The 13,264-nt window shown below is 34.4% G+C and overlaps 1 protein-coding gene across 1 annotated transcript; it reads left to right on the top strand.

Annotated features, from left to right (window-relative positions):
- The first annotated feature begins 4,361 nt into the window (after positions 1 to 4,361).
- Positions 4,362 to 6,262, top strand: LOC136225993 (protein DETOXIFICATION 49). The gene has a single exon (XM_066014239.1). It carries the CDS (start codon positions 4,422 to 4,424, stop codon positions 6,021 to 6,023), a length of 1,602 nt encoding a protein of 533 aa, XP_065870311.1. The 5' UTR covers positions 4,362 to 4,421; the 3' UTR covers positions 6,024 to 6,262.
- The last annotated feature ends 7,002 nt before the right edge of the window (positions 6,263 to 13,264 follow it).

The following is a 13,264-nucleotide window of genomic DNA, read 5'->3' as shown; positions in this document are numbered from 1 at the left end:
TTTACCGATGCTTCAACTACATCAATCTTTAAAAATGATACAATATATATATATTCAGAATGAAAATATTCAAGAATTAAAGTTGTCCAGAATGACATTTACCATGAAACCATATTTTTTATTTTCCAAAATCACATTTGTTGGAGCTTTCTCTCTCTACAAATCCACTCTCAATCTCTCCTAACAAAAAAAAAAAAACACATAAATGATCTCAAAATGAAAATTTTCAAGAATTAAAGTTCCTTAGAATATTATTAACTCTTCGAATTTTTTTATCTTGAGACCGTCAATGATCGTTTTAAGACGTTGAGTTACCACCGATGTTAAAATGTGCAATGTTCAATGGTTATATTGTTTAGAATTAAAGTTCAGTGACTACAATATTAAATATGTAAAGTTTAGTAGCCATGAGTGTAATTTACCTGTGTTATTTTTGTAAAAAAAAATTAATATTTGTGAAAACTACTTTTCTTAAAAACTATAAAAAATTAACTGGAAAAATTGAGAAAACTTCAGGATAGGGAAAAGAAATGCCAAAAGATTAAAAAAAAGTTTACCAACCAAAACCAAAAAATTAACGGAAGAATGGTTCAAAAATGGCCCACAAGCGAAGATTTAATAATGTGTGGGTTTATTAGCATGAAACAGGTGATAAAGTTGTCGATTTCATAAAATTAAAAAGTTAATGATAACAAAAACAAAACATGTTAAAATTATAGTGGATTAGTATCTCATTAAAATATGTAAAATCCGAGATTACCAACGACGCCTTATTTGGACACTTCAGGTTTTATAAATTAAGTGCCACTATCAACTAAGCCGTCCTGTCCTATGCTGCCAATCTGGCAATGCCTGTTTTTTAATGCTAAGTTAAATTAGGGAAAAGTTAAAAATAAAAATAAAAACATTTATTTTGTGTTGCCAATCTTCAGAATTGTTGATTTTTTTTAATAAACCGGTACATGGTTTTCAATGTTTGGGAAAAAAAAATTTTATTTGGTAACAGTGTTAAAGTCAGGCATTTTGATATCAATATATGAAAGTTGATGATGTGGCAAAATAAATTTTTTACTATCAATCTTTTCAAGCAATTTTTTATATAGTCCTACTTTATTTTTTATTTATTTATTAGGACTCTCGTATCATCTCTAGATATGAATTATCTGAAAAAAAAAAACCCGAAATATGATACCTAAAAAGATAAACTGATTGGAAAAAAATGTCCAATAATTTTAGAGGAGTATTTGATTGCTATTTTTCATATTTATGTTTGAACATTTATTTCAAAATGAAGAGTTTTAAATGTTTGATTAGTGACATTTTGTTTGCCTTTTACACTTAATAAATAGCCTTTCTATTTTGATTAATTACTATCACTTTTTTTTCAATTTAGATTATGTATATATTTAAACACCAATTATAATCGTATATAAATTGTTAACTATATTAATAACTAAAGCTTCGTAGTTATCTCATTTTTATAGTTATTAATTAATCGGTTGTGATTTGTATATCAAATATAATAAATCTAATTTAATTAATTAATTTATACGACACATGAACCGTCAATAAATTTATTATGGGAGAGATTATATAAACACCAACAGAGTAAAAGATTACTATTGATAAAAGATTTTATAAATTCCAAGATTTTTCCATGTTCCTCTTTTATTTATCACTTTTAATTATTTATAAATTCCAAAAATCTTTTCACCTGATTTGGGTTGGGTTGATTAGTCAAAATCTCATTTTGCAACAATTGAGAGTTTCGCTTTCATCAAGTCAGTCTTTTTTGGAAAAGTAGTTTTTTTCAATTCAACAGTAAACAAAAAACAGTAATAACAAATAAAAAAACAGAAACAATAAACAGTAGCCTTTTTACTTTTTTTTGGTTCGTAAGTGTATCCACAGCCGACAGCAGTGACTATTCACTTTCGCAGATGGTTTGCACCTCTATGGGTGGGACTGCTGGCCACGGAAATTCTTTCCATTTCCAAAGGTGAGGATCGAACCCTGAACCTTTGGTTAAGGGAGGAGGAGCCTTTACCACTCTACCACAATCCCGTGGTTAATATATTTTTTTTACTAACATAGCAAATATTGACCAAAAAAATCCACAATCCTCAAAACATTAAAATCACAAACTAATTTTTTTTTTTTTTTTCTGCTTTTCCCACTAGTGAAGAATGAAGAATAGGGCCATAAAAAACTTATACTCTCTCTCTCGCTCCTTTTCTTTCTCTTTTCCAGATCTCGCCTCCCTCCTCCTCCACTTTCTGTTTCTTCTTCTCCCCCACCCTTCTTAAACCGCCGTCACCTCGTCTGCCTTCCTCTCCGCTGCTGTCTCGTTGAGGAGGAAGAAGGAAGCTTGTCTTCCTTCTTCCTCCTCCCACCGTGTTTTGTTTTCTGTTCTCGTTGTTATTTTTCTTTTGTTTGTGTCAGTTTGTTTAGTTGGATCTTATATAGTTTATCGTAGATCTAAATCCGTTTGAACTGCGTCTTTTGGCTAATCTCTTTGTTTTTGTAATCTTTTCTGTTTTAGCAAGGACAGAAACGGTAGATTTTATCCGTAGATCATTGGATCTACGTGGTTGCAAAAGAAAGGACTTAGATCCGAAGTTTCAGAATGGTTCAAAGACTGGAGATTGGACTACAGTTGCTTTGCGGCGAATTTGGAGTTACGATCTATGTATGGTTCAAATGTTGGTTGTTTTTAATGTACCTTTAATGGCTTCTTTTGCTTTTAATAGTCGTTTTTTTGCTTTTAATAGTCATTTTCTTGCCCACGTGGACTTTGTATTAAGCTTAGCCTATATGTATGTAAGGTTTTATTCCTTACTGGTCTCTTATGTACTTCCAATGTTATGATTTAATGAAATATTAGTATTACTATAAAAAAAATGAAGAATAGAAGAAGAAAGACATTGATGGGCCTAGTGGGCTTTTGGATTTCATTGAGAAAAGTTGTTTGCATGTATTTCCATTTAAACTCACTGAAAACGTTCAAGTACCATCGTTGACTGAATCTTATTATAATCAAACTTTTCATCTTAATATATATACATGTACGATTCTAATATTGGCATAGGTCCGGTTAATCTCTCTCCAAATCTAAAATTTCAATTTTTTTTTTTTTTGCCTGTAGACTCTTTCTAAATAGAAAATTTCAATTTTTTTTTCCGTTAGACCCTATCTAAATTCAAAATTTTATTTTGTTGGCTTATTAGGTTCTTATTAAATCTAAATTTTTAATTTTTTTTGGTTTGTTAGGCCTTTTTTAAATCTTAATTTCTTAGCCTATTAGACCGTCTTCAAATCCGATTTTTTCTATAAGACACAAATTTTTTTACATGTTAAGAATCTTAAACGCAATATAGCTTAATTTTAAAACGTTTTACATTTATACTTAAAAATTTGGTTCTTGATCACTCTGATTATAATCTGTATATATACTAAAACAATTTGAACATGTTCAATTTAGCAAAATTTTTTTACACACCATGTGTAAAATCGGCCCCCAACCAAACAATCCTGTATTCGCCACTGCCTACCGTTTGTTGCTACTGTTTGCTGTTTGAAAAAACCATTTTTTCAAAAAGCAGAGATTTTCTACTTTTGTAAAATGTTACTTTTCAAGTGTTAAGGGTAAACATGAGATCACTAGCCAAACACCTAAAACTCTCTATTTTGAATTGAAAAGGCAAACAAGAGCATGGAAAGTAGCAACCAAACACCCCCTAATTGAACCATCAATATTTTTTTAGGAAAACGAATTATGCCGTCGACTTACATTAAGTATAATTTTAGATTTTTTTTAAATTCTCATTATTACTAACGTTGGAAATTTTTGAATCGGACCGAACATCCGTAGAAAATATAAAATTGGATTGAACCGTTGACTTTTTAAGTCCAAACTAAATTCCCAAATTGATGCAATTCTCATTATTAGATGCAATTCTAGATATTTTTAAATAAATTCCCAAATTGAAAAACAGATCTCAATTTTTATTAGAACCTACTTAAACTGGGTGATCAAAGATTGAAATCTAATAACTTCATTTATATATAAACTCAGCAGAAATGAAAAGCTATTATGGAAATTTTAAATATCAGTAGAAATCTAAAATTAGATTTAACAGTTAACTTTAAATTATAGTGTACTGAAAAGCTAATATGGAAACTTTGATTAATAAAAAACATAATCTAAAAATCTCAGTTGAGTTGAATGTATGGATTAATCTGAGGCCGGACGCATGATTCCAAGGGAGTCTTTCCAAAAAGGTTGAAAGCCGTCCACCTTGGCTTCACCAACCTTATAAAAGCCCCTCCTCCCTCTCCCTTTTCAAAACCCCCCCAACCCCTTTCCTCTCTCTCTCTCATTTTTTTATATACACACAACACAATACAAAATCAATTCAACAATGTGCCAGCAAAATCCATCTCTCTTATCCTGCCAAGAGGACCACCCCTCCAACATATTCTCCCCATTATTAACACCCCCTAAAACCCCATCTTATAAACAAGAACAAGAAAAACAAAAAGAAAAAACTACCCATCTTTCTCTTGCTGTCACAGAAGCAATTTCCATTGCTAAAATCACCTTTCCAATGATACTCACAGGCCTCCTTCTCTACTCTCGCTCCATGATCTCTATGCTTTTCCTCGGCAGGCTCGGCGAGCTTTCTTTAGCCGGTGGGTCACTTGCTCTTGGTTTCGCTAACATAACTGGCTATTCTGTTCTCTCTGGTTTAGCTATGGGAATGGAACCCATTTGTGGTCAAGCTTTTGGTGCTCAAAAACATACCCTTCTTGGTCTTACTTTACAAAGAACTATACTTTTACTTGTTTTAATCTCTTTACCCATATCTTTATTGTGGCTAAACATGAAAACAATTCTCCTTTTTTGTGGCCAAGATTTGGCTATTGCTACTCAAGCACAGTCATTTCTTTTTTACTCCATTCCTGATCTTTTAGCTCAATCTTTTTTACACCCTTTGAGAATCTATCTCAGAACTCAATCTATTACCTTACCTTTAACATTATGTGCTGCTCTATCAATTTTTCTCCACATACCTATCAACTACTTCCTCGTTACACATCTTAATTTGGGCATCACTGGTGTTGCTCTTAGTGGGGTTTGGACTAACTTCAATCTCGTAGCTTCTTTGATCATTTATATCCTCATCTTCGGTGTTCATAAGAAAACCTGGGGTGGGTTTTCGTCGGACTGTTTCAAAGAATGGAAATCGCTTCTCAATTTAGCGATTCCGAGTTGCATATCGGTCTGTCTTGAATGGTGGTGGTATGAAATCATGATTCTGCTATGTGGGCTGCTGTTAAATCCGAGAGCAACCGTTGCATCCATGGGCATTTTGATTCAAACAACTTCATTAATCTACATATTCCCCTCTTCTCTAAGCTTCAGTGTATCAACAAGAGTAGGAAATCAATTAGGAGCGAACCAGCCAAAAAAGGCAAAACTCGCAGCAATTGTAGGACTATGTTTCAGCTTCGTTTTGGGGTTTTCAGCACTGAGTTTTACAATTACAGTGAGGAAAATTTGGGCGACTATGTTTACACAAGATAAAGAGATAATTGGATTGACATCACTTGTTTTACCAATTATAGGACTGTGTGAATTGGGAAATTGCCCACAAACAACGGGTTGTGGAGTTCTCCGGGGGACAGCCAGACCCAAAATTGGGGCAAATATAAACTTAACTTGTTTTTATCTCGCCGGTATGCCAGTGGCAGTGTGGCTAGGATTCTTCGGAGGTTTTGATTTTGAAGGGCTGTGGTTAGGCCTATTGGCTGCGCAAGCATCGTGCGTGGTGACGATGTTGGTTGTTTTGGGTTTTACGGATTGGGATTTTCAAGCACAAAGAGCTAAAATGTTAACAGGAACTCTTGGTGTTGTCACTACTGATACTGATGATGATGAAATCAATGAGGATGAGGATGATTGTTGTTATAAATTGGGGGATTCTAATAGTAATTATCAATCATCATCATCACCAGTTTGATTTTTTAATTTTGATTTTTTTTTTTGTCCTGAGATGTACATAGGAGGAGGTTGGTGGTGGGGGGAATGAGAAGGTGGTTGGTTATTTTTACTGCTACTTCTTTCTTCCTGTGAAATTCAATTTTGAACCCAAAAAGATACTGGAATATCATGGGAAGAAGCAGGTGAAAAAAAATAAAAATAATCTGCTGTTTTATGTAATTTGTACCCTGATTAATAGAATTATACAATTATTGTTAATTATAATTTTAAAATCAATTGGAAGGTTTGAAGTCAATCAATGAAAAGGAGGAGTTGTAATTGCACCAAATTAAATTGGCGTGGCGAACCCCAACCATTCTCCATTGACCATATTAATAATAACTAAAAAAAAAACTAGAATAGTAAAATACATCAATGAGTCATAAAGTATAGGGTTATTAATATTTTGACTTTTAAAAATTTTATTTTAGGGATAAGGATTAAATTTCATCTGAATATTTTGTTGTGAAATGTTGAAATTTAATCCTAATATTTCTAAGGTCAATTAATTAAGTTTAAATTGATTGTGATATTGAACATTTCAAACATCAATTAAGTTAAAAGTGGAAAGGAAAAGACGCCATCTAGTGGAGGCTGATTCTTGTAGTAGATGCAAAGTTTAGGTTGAGACTATCTGACATGCTCTTAGAGGTTGTGTGAAGAGTAAAAAGGTTTGGAGGGATATTATCCCTGGCCATTTGCTTCCTAACTTCTTCACGTACCCTGGTCATGATTGGTTTATAGATGGTGTTAAGGGTTTGTTATTGCCAGAAATGGAGCATGGTGCTATTCTCTTTGCCGTGGTTTGTCACCAGCTTTGGCAGTGGAGGAATGCTGATATTTTTGGAGAAGGAGCAATTGTCTTACCTAATTCTCTTGTCTTTTTCTCTAAAAAAATTAATTCTATTATTAAGAGCTTCAAGGAAGAGAATTTTTCTCTTACTAGCCAGAGGAGTGTCGTGCAGTTATTGGGTTGGAGTAGACCTGGGGAAGGGACAGTGAAGTTAAATACTGATGGTTCCTGTCTGTCAGATGGGAGGATTGCTGCTGGTGGAGTCTTGAGAGACGCTGGGGGTGCTTGGATGTCTAGCTTCGCTCAGAATCTAGGAGCAAGTTCTACCTTTACTCTGAGCTCTGGGGAATATTCTCTGGAATTAGGCTCGCCAAAAATCTGGGTTTGAAAAGTCTTATCCTTGAGTCTGACAACCTTGAAGCAGTTAGAATTATCTCTGATAACAAGGCTTTGTGTTTGAGTAACCAGAATCTTATAAAAGGGATCAGAAGGTTATGTTCTTCTTTCAACTCCATCATCTTTGGACATGTCTTCAGGAAGCAGAACAGGGTTGCTGACCGCCTTGCTGCGGAGGGCCATGAGAGGTTTTTTGGAGTCTCTACTTTTCAGTCGCCTCCGGTCTTCCTGTGTTCTTTTCTTTTAGATGATCTGGTTGGGGTTAGCTTTCCCAGGCTAATCCCGGGTTAATTTTTTGGGGTTTTTGTTTTTCTTTCCTTTTCCTACCAAAAAAAAAAGTATTTAATGTGTCACTAGCACAGTTACTAACAAACTTATTATAATACTAACAATTAAGCATTCCACATATAATTTAATCACAAAAATGTCTAAAATATTTACTATATTACTAATATATTTACAAATAGCCAATAAAAATATATACGAAACTGTTCTAATTTATCGATAAATTTGTTTCGAATGTCCGATGTGACGGTTAAATAACAGTCAAACCAGTCATTTCAAATTTTCGATAAATGCTCTCTCATGCGCAACGTACAGTTGAAGTACCATCAGGTTAGGGTTTACCTGCACGACATGGCGACGCAAACCGAAATAAGGTCCCTTAAACTAGCCTACTTTTGGTGGAATACCAAAAAAATTGGTTTCTTTTAAATAGTAAACGAATTAATAATGTTTTAGTTAAAAAAAATTCCAGATTTAATACAGTTTTTTTATAAATAGGCAAAAAAACCGAGGTTGCACCGGTTTCCAGTTTAATCATGGATTTCGTCGGTTTGTTGAGGATTCAATAAACCAACTTAGCTCGGATCAGACTACTTGTTGGTTCCCGATCCAATCCGAGTTTTATAACATTGGTATTTTATATTTTTTTGTTTGAATTTAATAAAAAAACATATATTTATGGTACCAACACATCAGAATCTTATTTTGAATAATTTGTTACCAAATTAAGCAAAAAAAAAAAAAATGCAAGTTCCTTCTATGGTTTTTTTTTTTAAAAAAATTTGCAAGTTGCAAAAGTCAATAGAGAGAGTAAAGAAGAGTCATAGTTAAGACTCCAAAAAAAATATACGCCACTCAATTTTATGAATGTTGCATCAAAGCATAATAAGATCTAATTGAAATGGGGAATCAAATTATTTAATTGGACTTTTAATTATGCTTTTATACCTTAACCTTAATTGTACTACTTTATTGTATGTTTGCTACCTTAAATTGACATCTTAAGTTGTGCGACTCAAAATATATTATTTTGCATAGACTTACATATAAAATGAAAAAAAAAATGAGAGTATCATCTTTACGTCTAATCAAATTGAATGCTAAAGTTGTAAGAATGTCTCGCTGTGGACGAGAGTTTTTTTTACTTTAATAATCTTTTTGAATCCTTTGTTTTCGTTTCTGTTCTGATACTGACGGATGTCGCGGAAAATTTCAATAATGGCATCATTCTAGAAGAGGAGACTGTAACAGGGTTGGTTCTACTAGTGGAAGATGTCACGGACCAACAACGTCCCTCTATGGAGTTTGATTCATTATCTCCTTACCGTAATAAGCTTTAAGGCTTCGATTATGAAAAACACCTTTGCTGATTTATGGAAGCGAAAGACATGTGTATTGTACTTGCACCAAATTAAATTGGCGTGGCGAATTCCAACTATTCTCCATTGACCATATTTAAAGAAAAAAACGGATTAAATACATCAATGAGTCATAAACTATAGTGTTATTAATATTTTGACTTGATTTACAAAAAGAAAATTAATATTTTGACTTGTAAATTTTATTTTAAGAAACAAATCTTGAATTTTATACTGTTCATATTATTAAATTATATTACTATTTATATATTGAAAACTTTAAATGAAATAGAATAATCAACCCATTAATAGAGATAAAATAGGAATTTTTTTAATATGATAAATTGTATTATATGCTCCAGGCAAAAAAATATTCATACATATGCAAAATCGTATTATACCACTATTAGAATATAAGTATCTATTTTTTTGCTTTTTAAATCTAAACGTGAGATAAAAAAAAAAGTGGTAAATTTTCTAAACAATTAATTTTAGTAGAAAAATCAACTAACATTTAAACATCAAATAATTAAAAACAAATAGAAACAAGTTAATAAAAGGCTTAATAGGCACCCAATCTCCTAAACTTGTAACTTTTTTCACCTAGCCTCCTCAACTTAGGGGACAACCTCTCAACCCCCTCAACTTTCCAAAAACATCACATACAACCCCTTACACCCCTATGTTCGGTCAAAATATTGACCCTTGTAGAAAACGCGCTTAACTGTTGACCACACTAATGCCACGTGTCATTTTTTTTATTAAATTTTTCCATTGAGACCCCTGCTCGGTGAGCAAGCCCATTTGTGATGTTTTCTACACGGGTCAATATTTTGACCGAACATAGGGATGTTTCTACACGGGTCAATATATTCAAGCGCGTTTTCTACACGGGTCAATATTTTGACTGAACATAGGGATGTTTTCTACACGAGTCAATATATTCAAGCGTGTTTTCTACACGGGTCAATATTTTGACCAAACATAGGGGTGTAAGGGGCTGTATGTAATGTTTTTGGAGAGTTGAGGGGGTTGAGAGGTTGTCCCCTAAGTTGAAGGGGTCAGGTAAAAAAAAGTTACAAGTTTAGGGGGTTGGATGTCTATTAAGCCTTAATAAAACAGACTCTAATTTTTTTAATATAAAATATTTTGAACCCTCTGCTGACATAAAAACCAACGTTAGTTCATAATTCACATAATAATTTTTTAAGTAAAGGCAAGAAGCAAGCTTCCGAGGAGCCAGACTCATCCTAACAAGGTTGACACCAGTCTCACTAACTCCGGACTAAGCCCCCCAAAAAATTTATAGAACAATAAAGAATCAACGAAATAAAGAATGAAACTAAAGAAGATGGACAACATATCATTCACTAAACAGAACTATTAAAATCATTAAAAGCATATTCAGAATAGAATGATGGATTACTATCCCACCAGTGATCAGGGCCGGCCCTGGGCCTACGCCCGGGGTGCGCCGCACTAGGGCCCAGGGCTAGAGGGGGGCCCAAAAATAAATTTAGTGTTATAAATAAATATATTATGTTTTAAGTATAATAAATAAATTCAAATAACTGAATAGTATTACCTTGTTCTCCATTTAAAGATGGTATGAGTTTGATTCTGACCTTTGTAATTTTTTTAATATATTTTTAATATAAAAATAAGGGCATGAGTTCAATTCCCACCTCTGTAATCTTTTATAATATATTTTAAATAGTGTCTCCACCATATTTTTAATATATAAATGATATAGATAGTTAAGGTATGAAGACAAGTTTCATTTTATTACCTAATTTTTTAAAAAAAGTTTCATTTTATTACCTTAATTTAGTTAAATTTGAAAATTAAAAATTAATTTATGTAATGACATGAATAAAAATCAATTTAAAATTTAATAATAAAAAGCAACAAATGTTAGAGATAATATTTAGATTACCTCTACTGATAATTATGCACAAACTAAATAGAGTTGTATTCATTATACAAGTCTATTTAGGTGCAGAGATAATATTCCTATTATCTCTAGGATTAGATATTAGAGTTGTATTATAACTATATGTCTAATTAGGTCAGACAAACCTAATTAGTATACACTTTGTATCTGTCATATAAATACTTCTGATTAATACAAACCCTAATCAAGGGAATCATTCAATCAATCCTCTCTATCTCTCTCTCTATTTCGGCTCTCTCTCTCTCTTTCTCAATACACCGAAACATTCCAACATGGTATCACGAGCAGTAAACGGTTCCAATCCGCCTGCCTCTACTTCCGCATCAGTTCCGTCCAATTCCCTTCATGGGGCCACAGCTGCTTCGATCGAACAGCCTTCGACCTCCATGTTCCTGACCGATGCAACCTCCCCCACCACTATAAGAACACCGGTTGCCGCGGGAAACGCCTCAATTTTCCTCAGCTCGGCCGCCGCGAGTTCATGCTTTCTCACGCCACTGCCTTCCGCTGCTGCTGCAATGTCTCCTGTTCCGCACGGTAGCTTTGCTTCGGAGTTCACCGTGAACACGAAGTCAGCCTCATCCTTGCAACCTTCCTCCAGCTGGCGATTTGATTCGCCGTTTACAAAAGCGGCCCCTCATCAGTTACGTCAACTTATCTATTTGACAAACATGACGATGGTGTGTTCCCTTGGGTTCGACAACATCAACAACGGCAAGTGTCTCCACCATAATAGCATCCACCGATGTTCCCTCCTCCGGGTAATTTCTCTCAACCCCCAATTAGGCCTGGTTTTGGACCTCCACCTTCTTACCATAGCTCTCAATTTCCCTCCACCTTCACAAATCAATCTTCTGAACCCTTTATTGCAAACCCTAATTATAATCATATCCCTAATTTTTACCACAACCAGGCTACTCCTCCAAACTATTCCACACACTCCAACACTAATGCAAATCCTGTTACCCAATCCCGTGCTCCTCCAGCACATACACAAACCCATATCAAGCTCACCCCGCATAACTACAAGGCGTGGAGAATGGCCATTGTCTCCACCCTCAAATTTCATCACTATTTTGATCACATTACAAGTAATACCCCACCGCCATCTAAATTTCTATCTCGAGGTGGTTTCATGCTAAATAATGATTATATATTTCTCAATCCTGAGCACACTGCATGTGATGATCTAGAAAATGCTGTTATGTCACTGTTGTTGCATTCAATTACTAAAGAGGTATATTCTATTATTACTTGCTTTCATTACTCACATGACATATGAGTAGCTCTAGAGACAGCATACAGTATCATTACTGATAGTAAACAATTTCAACTTAGCATTGAATTACATGAGCTTGAACAAAATGATTTGTCCATTAGTGAATATATGCAAAAGCTTAAATCCATTCTGGATGATTTGGCTGCTTCCGGAAATCCATATCCTATGCATCTCCTGCCTACCCTTCTCTATAAGAATGTCAATAAAGTTTTCAAATCAAGCATCCAGAACCTTGTAACTCAAAGGGGCATTCATATTGATTATTATGAGCTGTTAAGCAAACTGAAAACAGTAGAAGGAATGGTTCAGTCCACCAAAAAGTCGACATTCATGCTTCCTGCGCCTAACCCGAGTTCGCATGAAGCACATGTTTCGACCGTTTCTCCAAACACAACAATAAAACCAAAATCAAAGAAACGGAGAGGAGGCAAGTGCTTTAACTGTGGAGATTTGGATCATTGGGCAGATAAATGCAAAAGACCCAAAGGGTTTGCAACACAGCAAGACCGCCCTGGTGCGCATGCACATATCGTATGGCACACCCCATCGGACCCTTTTAGTGGTCCACCTCAGCCATGGTACCCAGACACAAGAGCCACCAATCACATGACGGCTCAACCAAGCCAGTTGCAACACATGCAACCTTACTCTGGCAATGACACAGTTCACTTTGGAAATGGACAAGGTTTGCATATCTCTCATCTCGGTCAAACTTATATAAAAAATCTCAAAGTTTCTGATATTTTGCTAGTTCCTAAACTCACTAAATCTTTACTCTCGGTTCAAAAATTCACAAGTGATAATAACTGTTTCTTTGAATTTTGGCCTAACCATTTTCTTGTGAAGGATCAAATTTCTGGGGAAATCCTGTTACGCGGCCCGAGTAAAGATGGACTATATGTGCTTCCACCCAACTTAAAAGAGGCGCTAGTTGGAGAGAAGGTGTCATTCGAGAGGTGGCATGCGCATCTAGGTCATTGTCAGAATCAGACAGTTAGCAGAATTCTGAAAGACAACAATTTATCATCATCAGCACCAGTTAGTGGTTGCTCCTTTTGTCCTTTAGGAAAATTAGCTCAATCTTCTTTACCGTCTATTGTTCGTTCTAGTACTTTTAAATTTGAAAGTTTGCATTTGGATGTTTAGGGCCCGACCC

The sequence above is a fragment of the Euphorbia lathyris genome, chromosome 1 (assembly GCF_963576675.1).
Source record: "Euphorbia lathyris chromosome 1, ddEupLath1.1, whole genome shotgun sequence".
Classification (NCBI taxonomy): domain Eukaryota; kingdom Viridiplantae; phylum Streptophyta; class Magnoliopsida; order Malpighiales; family Euphorbiaceae; genus Euphorbia; species Euphorbia lathyris.
Note: the sequence above shows the minus strand (reverse complement) of the source record. Positions and strands in the feature narration are given on the sequence as shown.